Here is a 24,435-nt window from a genome sequence, read left to right on the forward strand (position 1 = left end):
TTATAAATGGAGAAAGTGGACAGATTATCGTTTAAATACAGCATGGACTGCTGATTACTGAAAGGCTGCTGTGTCTCCTTGGTGTCAGACACTGTCGCACAGTGTGTTGCAAGAAGTATAGAAGCAGTAGGTCTAAGGACTAAATATGAACAACCAGCAGTTCGAGTTACCATCATAAAGCTAAAGTTGATGTGAAGGCAAGGACTAGCTTATGTGGGCCAGGCACTATGAGTGCCGCCTAAAGGTGCAGCAGTTGTCACTTTTGCTGGGCTCACAGCAAGGAAATAAGAGTTTACACAAGTTAGGAAGTAAGCACCTCTGAGTCCATATTCACAGGTCACACCAGCTATGCAGGGATAGCTAGGCATGTATTGCTGTTCCAAAAATAAAGGACCATGTATTTCAGAATTGTCTGTTTAGGGCTAGTGACAGGTATTGAATTAACTTTGAAAAGTAAAATGATGAAATACAGTTGAAACACTTCCAAGAATATACTGAAGGAAAAAAAAAGAAAGTACAAGTCTAAAGTCCAGTAATGCAAAAATTGAGCCAGTGCTGACTAAAGTCAGGGTGAAGTATATATCACCTGGATGCAGTAATTGCAGTGCCTTTAGGGTGACTTCACTTGAACCTCTGGCGATTTCCTATTTCTTTACTGTTTTATTGCATTCTTAAAAATGTGGATTTTGTGTGAGACAAGCATAAATTTCTAACTGTAAGTATATTCTCTGAAATTATGAAAATAACCCACAAGAAATAATTTAACAAGACAGTTTGCTAAGAGATCCTAATCTTTCTTCTGTTAAAATCAGTGGAAAAACTTCAATTAACTTCAAAAGGAAGGGACCCTGAAATACAGTTGGGATATTATAATTAGAAGATTAACCATATTCATCAGTTGAATTTATCCTTCCTAGCTTAGCATTTTAATTAATAAAATCCAGCTCTACTCTATCAGAAGATTTCTTCACACCATGCAATATTGCCTCCATTCCTGGATTACCATGGCAATATCTTATTTTTCCTCAGTCTGAAAAATTTAGTGAGAAAGTTACCTTTGATTGTCAGAAAGGAAAGAGTGTTAGCTAAGAGTGAAGCATCTCTGCTGCTTCTTGTGACTGGTGTTTACAACAAGCTTGCTGAAATTCTGGTTCAGTATAAATGTGTGGAGTTTTATTCAGGGAAAGGTGTAAATCAGAACACTGATATTGTATCCTCCTCTTGAAGGTTGAAGCTACCCTTTGTACCCATTTTTTGAATGATCATCATTGTCAAGGAGGTATTGTCTGTTTATTTTTAGTCCAAATTATTATTATTACCCTAATTATTATTTATAATATAAATATAAAAGGTGCTGGAAACCCTGCTGTATTTAGACCTTTTCAATTGATAATTTATTAATTCCATATCCTTCTGTTATAAAACTGAAATGGAGTTGTCTTCAGTCTGTTACCTTGGAACAGATTTCTTGGACTTCAGGGTATCCTTCTAGCTGCTTTTCTGAATGGCTTTCAGTTTGATTGCTCATCAGTGCAAAGTTTGTCCACTGAGACTATACCACAGCCATGTGTAACCCTGACACTGTAATATAACATTTCCTGGATTGTTTACATTCACTTCTGTGGGGTCTGTTGTCATGCATCTCTTTCCAAGAGACTGGAAGGTAATGGAAGTTTGGATATTACATATGTTTTAAATTTTTGTATTTTTCATTAAAGGTATTGTTTTCAATGAGCTACTTCTGAGGAGGCTACATATTTTTTATAGGTGGCTGACAAACAAGATATCTGCTGAAAAGAGAAGTTTTGTGATTTGTCCAGTTTAGGGGGAAAAATATAAAAACCAGGAAAGCTCCACAGTCAGGTTCTTGTGTTTCCTATCCATTGAAAAAAGTTTAATATCAGTCACTTTAAAATGAATACATTTTGCAAGATGTTTTTCTCCTTCCTTTGTTCAAGGTTTAGTGAAGTAAAAATACAAATGACATCCAGGGTGTTGATGCCATCTAGCGTTTAAGGAATTACTAGTTCACACTTCTGATTGCAGCTGGCCAGTTTTTTTTCCTGAAACAGTCTCATCAAAGGGATTGAAGGGAAGCATGATTTGCTTTGTAATCTTCTTGTTTGTCAAGTTCCTTTTGATGTTGAGAATTATACAGTGCTATGTTTCATCGCAGGTGGTTGCAGGTGAAAGCAGGTTCTTGTGTCTCCTTAGAAATACTTCTTCTGTATTAATTCCCTATCAATATGACTAATGTCATGGATAACCCTCTACCCTTAATGAATTCCAGACTTTTGGATCAGCTTGATCAAATTCTAGAATTGAGCACAGATAAAAAAATCTAAGCAACACTATTACAGTTGCTTTTCCTGGTAGAAACCCGTCTTCCTTAAAAGAAATTCCCTCGTTCTAGATATACCGAATTTTATCCTGATTTTTGTCAGACATTTTAGGATTGTGCTGTACTTTCATTTTTCTAGTATAGCTGGATGTGTCTCAAGCAAGAAGCACAGCTGGTTTTGTTTCCCAGAGAGCTGCAACTTTCTCTGCTTTCATGCTTGCATGTTTCACAGTTTCTCTACTTGTTCCCAGAGCAATACGCATTTTAATGTTTTTAACTTGCCTCTAAAAATATTGTTTTTAAAATTTGTGTTCTTTATGCTATTAGTCAGTTACCTTCATGTGATAAGCAACTAAAACTTAGGGTTTGGGGTTTTTATTCCTCATGGAGTTGTTCCACCTTGCAGAGCCAACAGTATATGCCTGAACTATGTTTATATCAGTACTGTTTTGTCAGAAACAGTATTGAAAGTGTATGAACTGCTTCCATGAGATACCCCTTTTTTCTTTATTTGTTAATGTCTCCATATTTGAAATAAAAATAACATTCCTGAAAACAACAGCTTAATAATGAAACAAAGCTTTTGGGACCCTGTTTAATCATGGTTTTTGCTTTGATGTAAATGGTCTTCAGGATTTGTAGTGAACCCTACTAATAAAGTATTTCAAAATAGTTCAAAACTTCCATTTTAAACCTGTAAGCAACCATCAACCCTTCCTGATTTTACAGAGCTCAGCTGCTTCCTGTGGTCACCCTGAGTTTTTCCAGCTGTTTTGAACACAGACAAGACCAAGTTCAATTTCATTTGGTTTGGAATGCAGTAAGCAAAATCATATGTCGTATCCCTAATTTATAGAGTTCATGGAGAGTATCCTTCTCCTTTTCTTACTTCAAGATTGGAGTACAGAAGATGTAGAAAGCTACAGACACCTCTTCTATTCCCTCTCTCCTGTTATGATCTAGTTTTCGTAGGAGAAAGGAAATGCAACTGCAAAGCAACCATGAAAGATGAAGTTGTAAGAAGAAGAAGGCAGATATAGAGAGTGAGACATAGTGGATCTGCATGAAAATTACCATGTTTCTGTTTCAGAGAAGATCATGAGCAAGAAAACAGAAGACCTGATAAACTGGCTGCTGTTTACTTCAGTCAGAATTGAAAGTGAAGTAGCAAAGTTTCATCAGGTTGTAATGTTTTGGTGCACTCATACCCCGACAGACTCTTGAAAATGCTGTGTATTTTGTGTTCCCACTGATTTTCCGTATGACTTTATTTGCAGGTATTTTTGAACGTGTGCTTTGTGTTTGTCAGTTATAAGTCATGTTCTACTGCTGTCTTGCAGAAAAGCGTTGTCCCATCCTCCACAAACCAGCAGGTGTGACAGTTCTCCCTCCCAGATGTGGGCTGGAGCCTGCCATCTCTGGGACTGTGTGCCAGCTGAGCTGTCCCCAAGGATTCATCCTGTCTGGAGCTAGAGAAGAAATAAGGTGCATTTCATTTGGGAGATGGAGTGCAAACATCCAGGAGGCTCAGTGTAAAGGTAGAGACCAGCACAAAACCATGTCTGTGTATACATGAGTGCAGAATTGAAGGGAAGCACACAGCAAATAACTGAGTGAGGAAAGGCTTGAACTGGGGAAAGCACAACTTAAACAGTAAGAAGTATTGCCTATACCTTTACAGCTTGCCTGTCAGATTTACTTGTAGTTTGTAATAAAAATGTGGAGTTCAGAGGTTTCTTGAGTGTCATCTTGTAGTGTTCATCGTCAAGTGCCTCTCCTGGGCTCCGTCTCTCAATTGTTAGGAAGCTGCCTGCTAAAAGGCCTGATGTGCAGGTAAATTTGAAATTTCAAAGTAGAGGTGAAAGCTCATAGCTTAAAGATATTCAAAGTGGAACCCACACTTCTAATAAAATAATAATGGTAAAGCTGTCATTACTGATTTAGCACAAGTTTATGTGAACCCTGTAGTCAGAACAGAACTGTAAAGGCTGCGTAAGGCCTGGCTGATAGACAGACTATAGAGAAATGTTCATTTTTGTTGTCTTTGAGTGGCTATGGCTGTTGACTTGCCCCAGTGCACAAGAGTTAAGGTCAAAATTCACTAACACCAAGTGCATTGGCTGACACAGAGGGTAAACTTGGGCTGAAGACGGTGACATGCATTTCAGTTTGGCTCTGCCATATTCCCCCACCTCTTCTAGAAGTGTTAGGTTATTTACTCCCTTACACACATGCATAATTGAACTGGAAAGGGTCTGGATTTGGATTATAGTAGGATAAAAACAGGAGTTTGTCTGGGAAAATGCTCTTCACCTCTTTGTGAACTATTGTGCTCTGAGAATTATTTCTTTCCCTCCAAACTGGGGCCTTTGCCAGCCCCTTGGTGATGGAACAGTACAGAAAACAGTTACAGCAGTCATCATGCCAGGTCACTACAGAAACCGAGGCTTTTTTTCTCTGTACAGGCCAGGAAGATTTTGTCTCTCTCTTTAAACGTACTGTTTCCCCTTTTTGTGATGTACCACATTGTTTTTCTGAATCTCATGTGTAAATCTGGGCCAAACCACAGTTTTTAATATTTGATGGGATTTCAGCACAAGCTGAAGTGTTTAGATCAAGATAAAACAGCATGGCTTGGGTTCAAGCTTTTAGATATTACCAGTGCATAAACCCCTAATGTAGGAGGCACTGAAAAACTCTGAAGCTTTTTCTTTTTGAGTAAAATCGAGCAGTTGTATTTCAATTGCTTTCATTCTTGTTATTGTCTTTCTCTGTTTTGCTGCCAACATATTTGGCCAGTTCAAAAGAGCCATTTTCTTTCTGACTTATTTATTATTAGCCTTTTTAGAGAATTTCACTTTTAATTAGAATTTGCCCCCGCCTGATGGCTGTGGTCACGGGAGTGTGAACCATAAGTGGTAGTTATTTATAAGAGTGCATTTTTAATAAAGTTTTTATTTGAATGAGTTCAAAGGAAGGCAAAATCACATGTATTTATTGCTTTGCATTCTTAATTATGTAATTTAATTGCCCAAGTTATGTTTTTACTGGAACTATTTCATAATAAAAACATAAGTAATATCAGTTCTGAGTTGTTTTAAAGCCCCTTGGGCATAGATGAGTTCAGAGCCAAATGTGTCCTTGTCTTATGATTCTAGAGACCATTTATCAAGCACTACAGTGATAAAATAACCTGACCACAAATGTTTTGGGAGGCTCTGTGCCAGGGAACTGAAGAAGTACTTCAAGTTTGTCAGAGAAACTTGAGGTGTAGATGTTGGTGGTGGTGTTACCCATATTGTACCACCAGTCCTCTGGAGCCATCTGGTGTTGTCACATGTCACAAGAAGATCCATTTGTCCTACATATTACCTTGTAACAGGAGTTTATTAAGGAGCATTTCCAGCAACTGCTACCTGAATTTACTTTTAAGTCAGTTCCACAGCATGCTCCAGAGAATTTGAGTCACTACTGTCTTGTTCATAGTATCTATATCATGTCACAACTACTTTCAGGTTTTTTTCATCACTGACTATGAGACACAAGTATTTTCATCTGTATGTGTCCTGTGTCTAGATAGGGAAAGGATTGAGAAGGAAGGGATGGGTAATAAAAGAAACAAATTAATTCTTATTTATTACTTGGGTTTTGGTTCCATGTAAAGCCAGAATATCATTGTGCTCAGTGATAAACAAAAATGCAGCAAAAATCCTTTCTACAGTAGAATTTACTATTCATTTACTAATCTCTAGGCAAGAATTACAAAGGGGTAGAGACAGGAAGTTTAGAAAATGCATGCATTTGTATTCCAGGCAGTACAAAAAACAGTGGATATAAGGTTTTACTTCTGTAATACCACATATAAAACCAGATTGTCTTTTTCTGGTTTAGATATTGAAGCACCTCAGATTCACTGCCCAGACAATATTGAGACTGTGACTCTGGAACATTATAACTCTGCCAATATCACCTGGCAGATACCAACAGCTGAGGATAACTCTGGTGAAGAGGCAAGTCAAAATCTGTATCTATTTAACTGGAGGCAGTCTTTCTGATTTCAATTAATTTTATGATCCACTATAATTTCTTTCTTCTGATAAGCAGAAGTAGAAGAAAAATCTCCTATGAAGTTTGTATATTGAGAATTCAACATTTTCTATCTTGATTAGAGTTATACAGTCACAGAACACTGCATGGAATTTCAGTGCATAAAACCTCATATTTATGTGGTCAAAAGAAAGAATGTGCTCTTGTTTATAATATGAAGACAGCTGCTTTAAAAATGAGCACTTAGAATGTGAAGAAGTTTAATAAACTCATCTCAGAAGGAAGTAAGCCAATTCATTAGTCTAAACGGCTAACAAGTACACGCTGTGATAAGTAAAAACTAATTTCAGCTTCCTGGGTGAGAAAGATAAATCTGATTTTCTTTTGCAAAGTTCAGAAATGTGGCCATTGGCTACTATGCAAGTCAGGGGGTCTGGAAATGGAGTTACCAGGAAAACTTGCTCCAGAGCTGTTTCATAAAGACCAACATTCCCTGCAGGCCCAGACATGATCAAGTTACAGCAACTGAATGCTTTATCAGGAGTCAGCAGAGGAACAGCTTGTGTGTGCCTTTAATGCAGGAGGTTTTTGCACTGAGCTATTTAGGAAACTGAGCTATCCCAGTAAAAGAGAGTTAAGTTCATTATTTTCTGTGGCATAGCTATGGTCAAGTACTACAGCTCTGCTGACCCAGGGTCATTCACTGAACTTAGAACCTAAGTGCCATGCTGAAGCATCTGTGGGCTATTGACTCATACACGTACTTAGATTAAAACTGGATATGTAAGTACTTACAGCCCACAACTGCCAGCTCCACTCCTCTCCCAGGTCTGCTTCCCTTGCAGCTGGAGAACTGTCAGCAGACAAAACAGGCTCTAAGCTGACACAGTGTGCCTTCAGTCCCATTTGACAAACAAGGGTCAGTATGGAAGTTTCTTAATGCACAGTGCTGTAATCTGCACCAGGTCAGGGTCCAGATCCTGACTAGGGATCCTCGTTGCTATAAGGAAGGCACACTTAAGAAAGGACATAGAATGCACTGTTGTAAAGTCCATCCTCATTACTTTAAGAGACTATTTCCATTCAGCATGAGCAGGCTTGACACTGAAGGATACTATTCTGTCCACTTTTTGAAACAAGAATATAATGATTAGTAACCAGCTTTGGTTTTTAAATAATGAGTGTTTTCCTATAACAGGTCTCAGTTCATGTTACCCCAGCTTTCATACCACCATTTCTTCTCCCAATTGGTGAAGTTGACATTACTTATACAGCAACTGATAAGGCAGGCAATGAAGCAAGGTGCACATTCAATGTCAAGGTTATTGGTAAGTGGTGGTAAAAATCACTGGGAAGGCTGTCTGTCATGGCTGAAACCTCCTTATTTGTGCAGAAAGAGACTGTGGCCTTTATGTGTGCAGTTGTAAGCCCAGGAGTATTGTCATCTCCATAAAGGCTTTGCATATGTGCAGTCACAGCTGTTCAGTTTTGGGGTGTATTTTATTCTGCTATTCTTTCTGACTGTTAAGATTTCTCCTCATACTGGTTTATTAAATGCTTTATTTTGTTGTCAGTTATTGCCTCATCATAAATCTCTATTTAATTTTTGGAAGACTCCAACAAAGTTTCCAAAGTTTTACACGTATTGCTGATGCAAATCATTATTCAAGTATTTCTGCCAGACAGTTGTGTTATTCAGGAGTCATGCAGATAGTCTGAGGTTTGCTCTGCAGAAGACAAACACTGCAGATACCATGAGTTCAGCAGAATAATTACTCTTATCCATTCACTCAGCATCTTCCAATTTCAACAGCTCTCAAGTGTGCACCTTTTTTGTATCTTCTGATTGAAATTAAACCTGCTCTTCTGGTTATAGATGCTATTTGAGTGTGGCAGCAGTTCTGTAAGCTAATGTTATGCCATTCCTTCAAATTCTGCAGATGCAGAACCTCCTGTAGTTGACAGATGCAGATCTCCACCACCCATGCAAGCAGCAGAGAATGACTACCCAGTGACATGGGAAGAACCAGAATTTTCAGACAATTCAGGTGAGATAGTGCTCTCCAAAACATAAATGTGACAGTGATGAATACACAGGTATCACCGCCTAGTTTTAATATATTCTACTTAAATAAATCTCATGAGAAAAGAGCTAGACCACTGATGTGGAATTAAATTACACAGTGTGGTAGATGTGGAGGATTTTTTGCTTTGAGTAAATACTCTTTTCTTAAGCACGTGTTCACCATTCAACTCTCTCCTGCTCCAGAACAGGAGAGTTGTTGCTTGAGGAGAGTTTTATCTCCACCTAACCCAAACATTCATGGCTGCTAGTCTGCTGATAGGGAAGGATTGGGGAAAAAAGGCATCCAAACACAGCCCATTTCATATTTATCTCAGAACTTCTATCAAAAGCATGACAAAAGACTTCCTGCTCCTTTTTCAGACTAAAGCAAGACTTGCTTAAGTTTGTAGGATTTTTTCCCTCAAAAAGCAAAGATGACACTGACCAGCCAAACAGCTAGAGAGCTCCACCTGTCCACTCTTAAACCCTTGCAGTTTGAGATTTGCTGAGGTTCCTTTTACTTCGTTATTTTTAAGGACACATAATTTTGAAGATTTGCTGCCATTTCCTTTTCCATTTGTTGAGTGATTGGGTATGAGCAACACTCTTTTATTTACCAGTGCTTTAGGTTGTCTTTTAACTCTTCTAGGTGGTCCACTGACTGTCACTAGGAGTCACGCACCTGGAGATCTCTTTCCCAGAGGAGAGACAACAGTCCAGTACACAGCTGTGGATCCTTCTGGCAATAACAGGACATGTGAGATCCACATTGTCATCAAAGGTGTGTTGTCTTCAAATTCTGGCCAAGACCTGGCATTGTTTTAACTGAATTCATAAAGGATGCAGGATTGCTCCACCTCCTCATTTAGTTATTGCCATTTTATAGTGAGGTAACTTGAAGGCAGTCGAAATATTTGCTAGTACCAACAAATAAATTGTCTATGACTGAAGCAGCACAGCAGTGATTTGGTTCAATAAATTCAAATTACATATAAAAACATTGAAAATACGATTCATTAAGCAGTAAAACTTAGAGTTTTCACAATACCAGGTGAAATATATTAATAGGTGTTACTCAAATCTTACTTCAAATCTATAGTTAAAATGAAAACTTTCTGCCAGTTTTTCTCTAGTTACCTGCAAGTACTGCAGTAGATACTGAAACATTCTTTAGATTTTGGAATATGCATGTACCTGTAGATATACTGCTGCATTTTGTTTATTGCATAGACATCTCTTCCCCCAGTTCACTTTCTCATTAAAAATACAAGCAATAATTTCTCCGATAAATTATTAAGAATTAAAAGTCTGTTTCATATCTGCTTTCTACTTTCTATATATGGACATGTATATAAAAATATCTGTTAGTGAAGAGAGAGTCTAAAATCATGCAAACTGGAATTTTGGTTATGGCTTTCAGGAAAGGTAAGTTGCAAATGAACATGCTAGCCACTGATTTACTATAAATCTTAGCAAGAACCAGCCAGTGCTTAGAGCTGGCATTGTGTCAAGGTCCATACGACCTCAGACTTGTGGCTCATTGTTTGTGACATAGTATTTACAGACATTCACAACTTCCTTCACAGGTGGCCTGAAAAATGAATCATAACTGAGATTATGAGGTTATCCTAATGAATTTATATGTTATTGTGATGCTGCAGATTGAATAATATTTAGTTTCAGAATTCAAGATGTAATATGGTTTACTGGAATTCATTGTATAAAGTTCATGTGAAAATTTAGATTGATATTTTATAATATTTTAGTAAATAGTTTTTCATGTGTATAACTTTTTTTTTTAAGTCTTCATGTTTCTGGTTTTCCAGTTGCAATGGCAGAATTTGAGAATTATTTAGCATTAGCCTGATCCTGACTTTATGGATATAGCAAATAATACTTTCACAAACTTCAACAGAGGCAAGATCAAGTCAATACTAGGTATTTTGGAAATCCTATCAGTGCTGCTTTCACTTATTTCAGCACATTAATCAATATATAAATATTTGTATTTTTCATAGGTTCTCCCTGTGAAGTTTCCTTTAAGCCTGTGAATGGTGACTTTAAATGCAGATCAGATGATGCAGGAGTTAATTGCACATTGCACTGTGAAGAGGGTTACAGCTTTTCAGAAGGATCAAGTGAAAACTACTACTGTGCATATGATGATGGTCTCTGGAAGCCACCTTATTCTCCAGAGTGGCCTAGTTGCTCTTGTAAGTCTTACTGTTACTAAAATGAATCTGCAACTCATGAAACACTATGTTTAACGAGAAAGCAAATGAAAAAATTTTAGAAAATCTGACTTCTATTTATTTATAACAAATATTCTCTGCCCTCTGCCTCGGAATTGTTACAAATATTGTGAAATAATGCTTGGAAGTCTGTATATGTTATTTCGGGAGCTGTTTAAAACAAAAATAGCAGTGAATTTCAATCCCAAGAATCACAAAATAGCAAAAATGGCAAAGTAAACAGGTTAATTGAAACAGTTTGTTAACAAACACTACCAGTGTCTTTTTAATAGGAACACAACAGTGTTTGCAACTTACTGATTGAAATGCATCGTGTGTGCTGTGCTTACATATCTAATTACCACCAGATTAGAAGAGTTTATGTGTTTTCTTTGAGAGGAACACATGCAAAACGTCAGTGGTGGAATATTCGACGTTTGGTGACATTTTTATAATAAGTGTATTAGAACTACATTTGAAGCCAGTCTTGGTTGCATCCACCTCCATCACAGTCAATTTCTTGGTTTCAGCAATAAAAGATGAGTGTTTCAGTTATGAACAAAAGAGACGTATGTTTCAGAGCTACCAATTCAAAATCCATAACTTGGACACTTCGGAACTTTGCTTAATTTCTGGATAATTATTTTTATATTTAGTCTATCAGCATTAGTAATAAAACTTTAATATTTATTGCTTTCCTCTCAGAAGTTAGTGTAGAGTTGAGTTGACAGTTCATAGGTTTCTTCCATTAAGAAAATGCTGAAGTAGAAAAATGACCTGGGTTTTAATTTCTTTTTACTTTTCTAGTAAATTTCATCCTTGCCAAAGGGTCATATGATTGGCTGAGATGTAAGTGATCCATTTGGATTGCTAATTCAAAGACTGTGCTTCTTACCTTCTTGTATTTCAGTTTTAGCCACATGATCTCGATTTTAGTTCTGAAACTCTTGCATTGATCAGTAAAAATTTATTTCTCCAACATTTTTCAGTAAATCGTTTTGCAAACCATGGATTCAAATCCTTTGAAATGCTCTACAAAGCAACACGATGTGATGACAACAATCTCCTAAACAGCTTTACTGATGCATTTCAGAGTGCACTTGGTAAAATGGTAGGTTAGTAAATACTTCTTTTCTTTACAAGTTTCTTGAAAAATATTGTTGTTTTTTCCAAATGACTAGTTTTTGTACAAGGAAATTGACAGCAGAAGCCAGTAAGTTAAATCTGAGCTTTTTTACAGGGTTACAAGTTATTTTTAAAAGTAAAGATGATGCACTGTCATTTTAATGTAATTCAGTTTAGTCTTCAATGTGGACTTGTATGGGACAGAATTTATGCAAGTGCCCAAGTCGTTTAGGGAGCTGCAGCTTGTAGATTTTCAGTAGCATTCCAAAGAGAACCTGTGTAGTTTTGAAACCCCCAGTCAATTGGGGATTGAAAGTTGGATGTGATCATAAAATAAAAGCAGTTTATATAGAGTATGTGTAATATATAACCAAACAGTATGAATGAACACACATATGTACAAATGGATACATTCTATGTTTGGTGTGTACATCCAGACACTTAAATCCAGTAGCAGTGATCTGCTCAGGTTTCATGAGTTTCAGAGTTTTCACTCTTATCATTAAGAACTGCATGATACTGAATTTGAAGAGGTTCTGTCTTTCCTCTCTGCCATGGCTCTTCTTTCTACTTCAATATCACAATCCCCCCTGCTAATCCACAAAGCTCTCCTCAGCTGGAAGGTAGAAGCAGCAGAACGTTGAGTTCTGACCCCTGGAGTGCATGTCCATCATTTTTCCAGTAGAGAACACTGGGCATCTACAGGTTTTTTGCAGAAAACAGCCCATAGTCTAACAAAGGGTTATCTACTAACTAAAAAAACATTGTTAGCACATAAAGATAATGGGAAAACTCCTGCAACTTTGGATCATATGTCAGTAACACTTGTCAAATGGCTGAAAACTTAAGTCACATGTCAGGCAGTGTCTAACACTTGGACATAAATGTCCACATAAATGTTACTCTCTTGCCCTGATTCAGGATTTTTCTTTCCAGTAGAGAAATCTTGACTGGTTTTACTTCTTTTCTTTCCCTGGTACCACCAGGTTCCTGTGCTTTGACCATTCCAATTGGCAAGTAAAAGATACTAAGGAAAAAATGGTTAGTGACTTTTCCGATCAATTATGTCAAAATGCAATGGTCTGGAAAAACATTCAGAAAGGCTGTTCTGAATATGCTTATCCTATTTCCAAGAATTTGAAACTCTACCAGAGATGTGAAAAGTGGTAATGAATGGGCAGGAGCATCTTTTGAATGAAAGTTGATATAGACAAAACAAAACTATGGCCCAATTTGCTTGAAACCTTTCTGGAAAAAGCAAAAAATGCATACTTTATCAAAAATCATGCATCATCTCTTCTTATGTGATAAATCTCCACTGTTTTTGGGGAGGGGAATAAATAAACAATACCGGAAAGGTTTCTGATGAGTTTTCTGTCGTGTGATTTCTGACATGTGATTTCTGTCCTCCTGAGATTTATTTTCCCTCTCCTCTGAGCTCTTTTGTAGCATAAGTTCCTTTCCATGGGCAGGGAGAGGTGGATATGAAAAGGAAATGTTTGAAAACTACATAAAAGTGACAGCATTGTAAACCTGACAGAGGTACAAGTAACATAGCTGGAAAAAACAGCAGGGAGAAAAATGCCTCAGCTTAGTTCTGTATTCTGAGATATGGTGTGCAAGAGTGACTTAATTGTAAGAGTAATGAACTGGTATCTTTTCTTTAAAAAAAGGTCTTCTATGATGAAGAGATTGTACTTGTGCAAGTTGCTTGCTTATTTCCGAGTTGTATCAATAAAACATACGCCTTCTAGCAGACCTTGCCAGGGTTGTAAGAGACATGGAAGGGGGAAAAGCAAAAGCAGTGGCAGAACCAGTGCTTTATATTGTAATTAGAAGTTTTTATAAGTCAGGAGAGAGGGCCCTGTGGTTTTATGTTTTTAAAGTTATTCTTCTTTATATTGAAAGGTCCCATCATTCTGTAATGACGTCGATGATATTGACTGCAGATTGGAAGATCAGACACAGAAACACTGCTTGGAATATAATTATGATTACGAAAATGGATTTGCCATTGGTAATTATTGATTGCATTTCATATTGATTCTTAGCCATCCAGGTTTAAAGCAGCATGATTGATGCCACAATGTCTTTAGAGAGATTTTGTTTTAAGTAACTGTGGTACTCATAAAATAATAAGCAATTACATTAAAGATTTTTTAATATTTATTATTATTATTATTATTAAATTATTTCTTTAATATAAAAATATTGTTGAACTCTTTGATGTCTTGTATCAGTGCTGCTTCCCATGTAGTGTGGAGTAGAGTTTCCTGGCTGCCTTATGGTGGGGAGGGAAAAAAAGCACACACACACACAGTCTTAGAAACCTGCATGGTTAGCCTAGAAAATAGGAACTTCTTTAAAACACATAGTTTAAAACCAAAATACTGAAAAACTACAATAAATAGATTTGGAGATTGTTTAGAAAACGAGGAGCATCTGTGATGCCAGGTCAGATCTGCACAGAATCCTCGCTGTGTAAAGCTATATGCACTTAAGTTGGCCCATTTGCTGTGAAAATACTTCCTGCATGCAAGGACAGACTTTGCACCCATGACTGTGGCTATATCAGAGTGAAGGCCATAACCATCCTAGTGTTTGTTCCCACTTTGGTTTATGCCAAAGTAAGGTAGTTGTCATTTTCAGTCCAGCTTAATTTCCATGTTGTACTGCTGGTATTCTTGGCTTTCTGAGTCCCATAGGGGTGCTGAGAGCAGAAAAGCTGTGGGTAACTTACATTACCTCTCTTAGCAAGAGGCATCTTGGCAGATCCACATCAGAATCTGTCATAGGACTGTGTCTCTCTTACAGATTTATAGTGGAGTTACTTGGTAGAACTTCCTGCTTGTGCTCACCTTTTATAATACTTCACTCTGAGAGCATTTGTTTGTGTTCAGACATGGGGCAGGTCTGGATGTTCAGTCTGCATTTGTCATCAGGGTAAGGATGAATGCTGATGACAGCTGGAACTAATCTGTAAAGGCATGTGGAAAAAACAGTGTTACAGACATGGAATGTAGCATCCTATTCTCTTCTGGTTCATGTCAACCTCTTACCAGAATAACCTTGTTGCTGTTTTTCAGAAGTTTCTCATCATTTTACACTGTGGAAGCCGGGGAGGAGAACTCTCCTCAAGGCATAAGAGACAACAGTTTAGAAAATTAGTTGTAAAACACTCACATGATATTAAACTGTGCTGTTAACTTGTCCTAGTTACCACTGTAAATAAAACATAATCTTGGTGATGCTAACAGAAAATTGGCAGATTTTCTTTTCTGTCTTCATGTCTTTTACAAAATAATCTTCATCAATGAAATAGACCACATCCCTCTAGATTTAGTAATCATAAAAAAGTAGATTATGTACAGAAAATGTTTTGATTGAAATCATGTTAGAGTGATGAAGGACATTAGACAAGGATAAATTTGACTCACTGTGTGTAACAAGAAATGCCTGTCTGCGGGTAATACGGGGATAAGGTGATGCTTTTTCTGAGAGGTCAGACAATGTTAGAACTGCTTAGGAGTTGTTAGAAGAAGGTGCAATGGAGATGGGGCATAGGCTATGCTGTCTGTAAGTAAGCAAGAAGTGGAATCAAAGGCCACATGGAATTGTTGAAGAAGTTGCTGGCAGGTGAGGATTCATCGAAGAGAGAGGAAGAGAAAGAATTGCAATATGTAACTTTTATGGCTAATTCTTTAAAGCTCTGACTAATTTCATCAGACTCAGGACCTCTAGGATATCAGTTAGGAGTAAGATTTTTCATTAGTAAAAATTCAGGTGCCAGTAGCCACTTGCACAGAGTCAAAGTCAACACTTACCCTCTGGAGCTTCAAACAGATTATATTGGAGTTGTATTTTAGAAATAAGTACGGGTGCTTATTTTCCACATGATGTTTTCTATTTGTTTTTTCCTAAATGTCCCACAGGACCTGCTGGCTGGGGAACAGCAAACCACCTGGATTATTCCTATGGTGATTTTGTTGATGCAGTACAGGGGGAAGACTTATCCAAGCAACTTTCTGCCTCTGTAAAAGCAGCACCTGCTCGGGTCAAACGGCATAAGCTGAATGTTCCAATGACTGACCAAAAAATCAAGTTAATATTTAACATCACAGGTGAGACAAGTCAAAACACCAAACTTACCTGCTTCCTTCTGTTTCAAAACTGTGTCTCTAATACATTCAGTAAAACTTCTTCAGCTCACAGAAGCCTGGTTAAAATGCAGATGGTGGTTCTCTGGACACATTCGTAGCCCCATTTCATCACAGACTTTCTTCTTGAGGGAAAGATCACAGTTTCATGTTCATGGAGAGCTTTGTGCACATGGCCTCCTTTTCACTTTCCACTGAGAAGCTTGAATGTTGCACTCTTGATAAATTCCAGAGTACGCTGAAAGTGCTGACTGCAAAATCTTGGTGTTTTTTGTGTTTGCTGTTTGTATTCCAGCTAGCGTGCCACTGCCTGATGAAAGGAATGATACATTGGAACTGGAAAACCAGAGACAGCTCCTTAAAACTCTGGAAACGATCACAAACAGGCTGAATAAAACTCTCAATAAGGAACCTATGTATTCTTTTCAGTTTGCATCTGAACTCATTGTAGCTGACACCAACTCACTGGAGACCGAGAAGGCCTTTCTTTTCTGCAGGCCTGGTTCTGTGCTGAGAGGGAGAATGTGTGGTAAGCCAGATGACTTGCTTCTTATGTGTATTTAAAATCCTTTTGCAAAACAGGATTTTAGAGGATGTTTGCAGAGGGTTATGATTTGACACAGTCCAGTGCTTGTGGTCTCCCATAACAATAAACTGCAAAAATGCTTTGCACAGTTTGACTTCCAGAGGATGTTTATGTTCCTAACCAAAGCCTGTGGAAAAGGGATGCTTTGTACCCAGGATTCCACTCCCGGGGGGAATCAGGCATATCCATGCTTGGCCATGCAAAGAAAACAGTGCGTGGTTAAGTCTTTTAACCCTGTTAGTCCTGTGGGTGATGTGTAGCTAAGATGGGGAATTGGATTCCATTTCTTGTGCATAGTTAAATCTTTGCAGTGTTCCAGATACCCTATCTGCTGAGGAACAGAGTCACATTTCATAAAAACTTTGAAAACATTATTTGACTAAATGGGAACTCCAGGGGCAAGAGAGGTATGTATGATTTTTCACTCTGAAGGAAACTTAGCTTTCCAACATTACCTTACAGTCAATTGTCCTTTGGGTACCTATTACTCCCTGGAGCATCTTACCTGTGAAAGCTGCTGGACTGGATCCTATCAAGATGAAGAAGGGCAGCTGGAATGCAAAAGTTGTCCATCTGGTAGCTATACTGAGTATCTACACTCTAGAAGCATCTCCGAGTGCAAAGGTGAGAACCTCTGTCTTATTCAGACAGCCACTTCTGAATTCTTGGTGACATCCTTTTGGACTCTATGGAGGAAGTACTGGATTGAAGCTAGCCCGTGAAATGAGGAGCAATCCTAACTGCACTTTAATGCATATGCATAGGGAAATATCTAAGTTTTTGTCTCTGCTTTAGCATGCAGGATGCCCGGGCAGAGGTTTTGAGAAGAGTTGACCTTTGATGCTTTGCTTAATTTCTGTATTTCATTTCAGTGATTGCATTTTTCAGAGACTAATGCACTTAAAATAATTCCATTGTCATCCTCCCAGCCCCTCTCCATCTTACCCTACAGTGCTTAGGCGTTGAACTGCACAGAACCACTATGTATTCATGATTTCTTCTGAAAAGGAAATAGCTAGTTTGATTTAATTTTTATTGGCTTTATTGCCATTAGTTTTGTTGATTAAAATGAGTAACTGAGTTTCAGTAAATCATCTGTGAGGCTGATTGGAGAGAATTCGCTGGTTAATAATTCACAATTGCTCTATGAGTGCCTTACCACAACTGTCCTTTTTTTTTGCTCTTTGTACCCATGAAGCCCCTCAGAGTAGAGTATGCTCCAGAAATAAAATTCCTTGTGATGTGTATTGTGATTTCAACATTATTTTCAGAGATCAGGAGCTATATTTCCTGTTGGTCATTGCTTAAACTTTCTGAACTCTTTTGCCTTATAGCTCAGTGCAAGCAGGGAACATATTCACCTAATGGTCTTGAGACATGTGAAACTTGTCCACTTGGAACATATCAGCCATCATTTGGATCCAGGAATTGCATCTCTTGTCCAGAAAATACATCAACAGTAAAAAGAGGTGCAGTGGATGTCTCAGCGTGTGGAGGTTTGTAACAAAAAGGGTAATTAATTTTTTCTAAACTAAATATTAAAAATGTCCAAATTATTGTTTAAACATCAGCTAATGTAATCCAATTCATCTGCCTGAGACTGAATTCCTCTTTTGGTTAAGTGTAGATCAAGGAACATTTCCCAGGAAAATGGCAGGTCATTTCCTGTTACGAATTATCTTCCTTCTGATTCTTATGTAATGAGGAATAAAATGAGATATATGATGGGTACCTAAATGAAAATAAAACCTTTTTCCTTACAGAAGAGAAAGGGAATTATCGCTATTATTTCTTCTTTGTTTTCTGTACAAAAATCCTGAATTTTAACAGTTTGCTCAATAAATTGTTCAAAGAAATTCTCGTCATTTTTCTTTGGCGAGCTTTTCCAGAATTCTCAGGGAAATAGTCTGTAAGGATTCATGGTGCAAAAAAGTCTTGTCTTTGTCCTTACTTGTTCTTGAAGGGGAAAAAAACCAACAATTAAAACAAACAAACAGACCAAAAAAAAAAAAAAAAAAAAAAACTAAAAAAACCCAACCAAACAACAACAATCAAAAAAAAAGGTGTGAGAGATAGAAAGGAAGTTCCATTTAAAGACTGCCCCAGAGCAGCAAAAGAAGTAGTAAAATGAAATACTTTCCAGATATTTCATATTCCTTTGAGAACAGCATGGCATCTCATAGAAGATTTTAAATCGGCATGTCCTAGAGTTGTTGAATCCCTGGCAGATTTCATTCTGTTCCTTTTATGCCTAAAAAGAGACTGTGACAGAAGAGAAAGTGATAAAAAAGAGGTGGAGGGAAGTACGGTGAATGTGCAAGAGATCAGGTCACTCAAAAAGGTTTTTTCCTTTTGCAGTACCATGTCTTGCAGGCGAGTTCTCCCGTACAGGTTTGACACCTTGCTACCCTTGTCCCAGAGACTACTATCAACCAGACCCGGGAAAATCCTACTGCTTGTCTTGCCCCTTTTATGGAACAACAACTGTTACAGGTGCCAGATCCATCACAGATTGTTCAAGTAAGCCAAATTATCTCTGATGGATAAGGTAAATATGGGGAACATCTAGAGGATAGCTAGAAGTAGTCTTAACAGAAAACATCCCACTTACTTTCTGGACAAATGTAGGATTTTGAATTCAGGCAGTGAAATTCTCAGCTGGTTCTGCCTACCGGTGTTGCCTCTGTTTTTGAGACTAGCTCTGATACATGACAAGGGTCAATAAACAGAGTATACATAGGCAGTGTGTGTTTACATTGCCTATGTGTACTATACACATATACTATAGAGAGAAATATGAATAAATATATACACACATATATATATGCATGCATGTATCTGTATATAAAAACATATAAAATATTTTTATGTGTGCACACAGGTATGTGTTTTAGAAATATGTGTCCTTACAAATACATATTTTTGTAATGGGCACCTAAAGTTTGCATTTTATTCCCACAAATTCCGTTTTTTCAGTATATCTTTAGGTGCATTACTAACATTCAGTTATAATGTCCCCATGGAATAAGGACCTTGCTACACAGCATTATTAACAATGTTTTCCTACCTTTACTTTCTAGGTTTTGGTTCTACTTTTTCAGCAGCTGAGGAAAGTATAATGATGGTACCAGCCTTCCCAGAAAATATCAGCAAACAGTACAAAGTCAGCAGTCAGGTAAGGACAAGTGCTATTTTCCAGTGTTATCTCAAATGAAAGAAAAAGCACTTCATGCAGTAGTAAACAAGTAAGACCTTTTTGACTGTAGTTCTTTTGCTGACTTTATTTCCTGAAGAGATGAAAGCAATGGTTAAGAGGGGAGCACTCAAACTCTCTTTGTAATCATAGAAGCATTTTCATTGAACAGTGGAAATGGCAACAGCTGTTGACAATCTTAAATTCTGGTTTTGAAGCCTTCACCTGATGCATTAAATACTTAATACATTTGTAAAAGAAAAGTAAACTACATGGAAGAGGTTCAGACAATCTAGAAAAAGTATACTGACTGTGTTCAGTCATCTGAGGTCTTCTATATGCTGAGTTCCAGAAAATACTACCAGATACCTAAGTCTCAGATGTAGAATCTTGAGTTTATATATAGTAACACAGACTTGAGAGGACACAAGGACTCTGTTGTGAGTACCCTCTCTGAAATAAAGGCAAGTCCTCGTCTGAAGCTGGTCTACTGACAATATTTGCTGGAGATGACTCCTTACCCCCATCCTTCACCCCCAGTCTGCGACTCCTGACAAGACTGCTTTGACTGAATTGGAATTTTGGATATTGTGTAAACAGGAGCAAAGCTGACTCATGACAAATTTGGCCTGAGCCATTATATTGCACAGGGAGAGGTGAAAAATTATCTCCTATGGTTTTAATTGACCATTTATTCAAGGGTTTTGATGAATTTAGGTTTGCAAGAATAGGAGAAATAATGTCACATGGTGAAGTTCCCTGCCAGGTCACCTGATGGCCACTAGCAGGAAGTGATTACCTGATGTAGAGGGATGCAAAGTGGAGAACTTGCATACAAATACAGCTTAATATAAACTGTGAATCATAGCTCAGACAGTTTTGAGAAGATATTGCTAAGTAAAAGATAATTTTTAAAATAATATTCAGAGTTCTGGTATTTTTCAGTAGGTAAAAACCACAAATGGTTAGCATGCTGACAAGACAGAGGAGGAACTAGAAGCTGATGCTGGTGACTTTTTTATCCCATCTTTCCAAAATGACTAATAGGGTATTACAGTTTAAAACTAGAGTATTGTGTGCCAGCTTTGCTGTAAGTGTATCATTTGTGCCTTTGGCAGGTCTTTCATGAGTGTTTTCTGGAACCATGCCACAATAATGGGACATGCAAGCAATTGGGAAGTGGATATATTTGCATATGCCCACTAGGATATACAGGTAAAAAACGGGAAAGCAGGTGAAGTAGCTAGCACTTCATGATGCCCTTAAAATAAGGAAGTATAAAGGACCAGAGCATTTCAGTATAGCCTAACTAACTGGAATATTCATCACATATTTAGAATATATAAGAAAATAGATACATCTTCATGTCCTTGCTGAATTATGTCGTGTTTTGCAGAAAAGATTTTGAATGGGATTTTTTAATGGAATTTGTGGATGTGAAATTCCTATCATTTGGCAATATTTATGATTAACAAAGGATAGAAATTAGCAGTCTTGACACTTAATTCCACCTGTATGGAGCCTATACTTGTCTCCAGTGTTAGCTACCCAGTTGTTCCAAATCAAAGAGATGACTTATAATTCAGCTGTTATCAAGAAGTTATTTTTGATTGCCACTCTCTGAAGCTGATCAGTTTGTTGCCCACTGTGTATCACATCTTTCTAACAACATTTGTCTGAGGTCAATTGTGTTAAAGCACAATCTTATAAAGATAATAAACCTGAATGTCTGCTAATGTAGGCAATTAATCATGTTTTCCTACATTAGGTAGATATGGCATCAATTTCTCTGTACAATTTTGGATTTTGTCTTCCTATTCTCAGTCCTTTATTTTGCATTCTAGGCTTGAAATGTGAAACACAAGTAGACGAGTGTAAATCATCTCCTTGTCAAAACAATGGAATATGCAAAGACGGCATTGGGACCTTTGTTTGCCACTGTCAACCAGGCTATTCAGGTAATTTGTTTCACTTCATAGCTTTTCTTCTGACAGTATTGGTTTCTGTGCCAAGTAAGTAACACAAAGCACAAACCACAGTGCTGTGTAATTCCGTATCCCATTATAACAGATAAACAATATGATCTGCAGGTAAGTAGAACAGAGTAAAGGTTCTGCTATATGTGAGTTGGTTTTGAAATAAACGGACAAGCATCCAAGGACAGGGTGTGGGCATGTATCCTTCTCTTTTGTGACATTTGTGGTCTGAAAAAAGTTTAGGGAGTTAGTAAATACTAACAGGGAAAGTGCTTGTGAGACTGACTGCCCAAACAGACACAGCATTTTTGCGGTTGCTTTACTGCAGCCCTATGAGTAAGTGAGTGGGCTTTTGCTTGTATTTTTTCTCAGTGTTTATAACTGTCACCTGCATGCACAGTGAAGGTATTGAAATCTGCAGGGAAACTAACATGCTTGAGTAGCTGGCCAAAACAGCACCTGATTTCTAAATATAGAAATAAACTACTGCAATAATTTTGTTTAATCAAAAAAACCCTTTGCATATTCCATTAGAAATGGTCTCCCTCACTGTTCATGTTTATGATTCTACATTTATCAGCAGCAGCATTAGCTGGATGAGTTTTTAAACATAAAGATACGCAATGAACTTCTTGATCCCAGCATCTAAATAACACAAATGACCTCTGTAGCTGTTGCAGTAGTGCAGTCAATCACGTAATTTTGTCACCCACTCTTGGTAACCTCTTGTCGTGCTCGTGGTACAGTATTGTGTTGTGCACATCCAGTCCCTGCAGCATATGGTCTGTGACCGTGTCTTGATCATGCCTTGTAATCCTTGCTATTCAAAGGTCTCTTGTGTGAGGAAGACATAAATGAATGCAGCTCCAGTCCGTGTTTGAATGGAGCCCACTGTGTTGATGGCAAGAATGGTTATCGCTGCACGTGTGCTAAAGGGTTCACAGGTACACCTTGTTCTCTTTATGTTAGCCTTTACTTTTTCTGACCAAAAAATATGTCTTCCTACCCTACCCAAAGTATTTCCATCTCATTGCTATATGGCAATATATATAATATATTACATGTTGATATGAATGTGAGTTGTGGATATTCCTTAGCTCTGTCTAATCTCTCAGATTAGTGTGTAGTTGTAGTGTAGTGTAAATGTCTAACTAGTAATTAGTAGTGTAAATGTGACTTCAGAAGGATTTACTAAGTGCTAGATCTCCAATTACTAATTTTGCCATGAACTTGCCATGTGATGTTGAGGAATGAATTACAACATTCTAATGGGTTCAAATGGTTTTTAATTTTATTTTAAAATAAAAATATTTTAACAGTAAATAAAACAGTCTATATTAAAACTACTCCCCAATCCCATACTCTGCTTTCACAGATTTCTGTAAAAAATACACATATCTGTTGATTGTCATGTTGCCAAAGAGCTCCATTATAAAATCACATGCAGTTTCAGTGCTTGTGACATAGGGCCTCTTTCATATCATAAATCACAGAATCGTGTTCCTGGCTTTCACATCTCTCCTTAGGGTTTCAGCCGAATGTCTTTTTTAGTAGCTTTTCATTAGTTGTTCAGAATTGTTTCTGAGGTGATTTCCTGGCTTACCCCGAATTAGTCGTGTTTAAATTTTACAGTTTGCTACATGCTATTTCTGTAACTGTTAAGATGGTTCCCATAATTCTTCTGTTTACTTAACCTCTGTTCATGGAGTAAATTCCAAACTTGCGTGGCTGCTCTGATGTTTGCTTTTTCTCATATCAGCTACATTCTTTAAAAAACAGAGATGGTTTAATAATCGTCTTTCTTAGGTTAATTCAATGTAGAACTGTTACTTTGTTCTTTTTTTTTTCCCCTCAGGTGATCACTGTGAAAGGGAGATGAATGAATGCCTTTCAAACCCATGTCTTAATAGGGCTGTTTGTGAAGATCGAGTTGGAAGTTTCTCCTGCAAATGTCTCCCAGGTTTTACTGGTGTCTTATGTGAAAGAAACATTGATGAATGTCTCAGCAGACCCTGTAGGAATGGAGCTACATGCAGGGATGGTATCAACAGCTTCAGGTGAAAAACAGATGATTGATGTCTTATAATATGGAAAGTCAGACATGTTGAAGTGCCTCAGCCTTCTTAGATTTCAGCAAGCATATTTTGGCAGCCTGATCCAATATAAGTGGTCCCTTTATGAACACTTAAGGGATCTTAAAAGACAAGAAAATATATCCTAGTGTCTCAACTTAAAAAATTCCAAGGAAAACAACAAAGAAAATACACAATTTGAAATGTAAGCATGGTAGAACTGCATGGTTTTAACACTGGTCTTCCAACAGATGTTCATTTTCCCAAACTTCATGGGCTTATCTTGCTTTCCACTGATTCTTCACTCATAATACACGATGACCAATTATGTACCTGGCAATACTACATTTCTATAGCTTGGAAAGGGCTATAGCTGTACATATTGAGCCTATAGAGGTTAAAATACAAACCCCAGTGGAAACTTCCAGCTATTTACTTTTATGATTTAGGTTATCTGAACTCAGATCAGAAGCTACAAATGCCAGCAGTAGTGTCATATCCTAGATCACTGGGATGCGCCAGCTGTTAACATCTGTGTTTAGTAAATCTTTCCTTCCCAAAAGCCCCAGAAATTTTGGTGCCTTTCAAGCACCTTGGTTTTCCAAGTATCAGAGGTTTTAGTATCTTTATACTGGCTTGGTT

General features: G+C 37.5%; 1 protein-coding gene across 2 annotated transcripts in view; it reads left to right on the forward strand.

Annotated features, from left to right (window-relative positions):
* Positions 1 to 24,435, forward strand: part of SVEP1 (sushi, von Willebrand factor type A, EGF and pentraxin domain containing 1) — a 119,703-nt gene that overhangs the window by 44,987 nt on the left and 50,281 nt on the right. For both annotated transcript variants that reach the window (XM_014884085.2, XM_088157354.1), the window contains exons 7-24: positions 3,682 to 3,879; positions 6,233 to 6,351; positions 7,587 to 7,716; positions 8,329 to 8,436; positions 9,103 to 9,234; positions 10,472 to 10,666; positions 11,674 to 11,795; positions 13,718 to 13,826; positions 15,742 to 15,930; positions 16,262 to 16,495; positions 17,015 to 17,176; positions 17,887 to 18,048; positions 18,911 to 19,072; positions 19,633 to 19,727; positions 20,864 to 20,960; positions 21,590 to 21,703; positions 22,552 to 22,665; positions 23,577 to 23,778. In XM_014884085.2, the coding sequence (XP_014739571.2) occupies positions 3,682 to 3,879; positions 6,233 to 6,351; positions 7,587 to 7,716; positions 8,329 to 8,436; positions 9,103 to 9,234; positions 10,472 to 10,666; positions 11,674 to 11,795; positions 13,718 to 13,826; positions 15,742 to 15,930; positions 16,262 to 16,495; positions 17,015 to 17,176; positions 17,887 to 18,048; positions 18,911 to 19,072; positions 19,633 to 19,727; positions 20,864 to 20,960; positions 21,590 to 21,703; positions 22,552 to 22,665; positions 23,577 to 23,778 (2,644 nt within the window). The remainder of the gene's footprint in view (positions 1 to 3,681; positions 3,880 to 6,232; positions 6,352 to 7,586; positions 7,717 to 8,328; positions 8,437 to 9,102; positions 9,235 to 10,471; positions 10,667 to 11,673; positions 11,796 to 13,717; positions 13,827 to 15,741; positions 15,931 to 16,261; positions 16,496 to 17,014; positions 17,177 to 17,886; positions 18,049 to 18,910; positions 19,073 to 19,632; positions 19,728 to 20,863; positions 20,961 to 21,589; positions 21,704 to 22,551; positions 22,666 to 23,576; positions 23,779 to 24,435) is intronic.

Source organism: Sturnus vulgaris, chromosome Z (genome assembly GCF_052056855.1).
Source record: "Sturnus vulgaris isolate bStuVul1 chromosome Z, bStuVul1.hap1, whole genome shotgun sequence".
Classification (NCBI taxonomy): Eukaryota; Metazoa; Chordata; class Aves; order Passeriformes; family Sturnidae; genus Sturnus; species Sturnus vulgaris.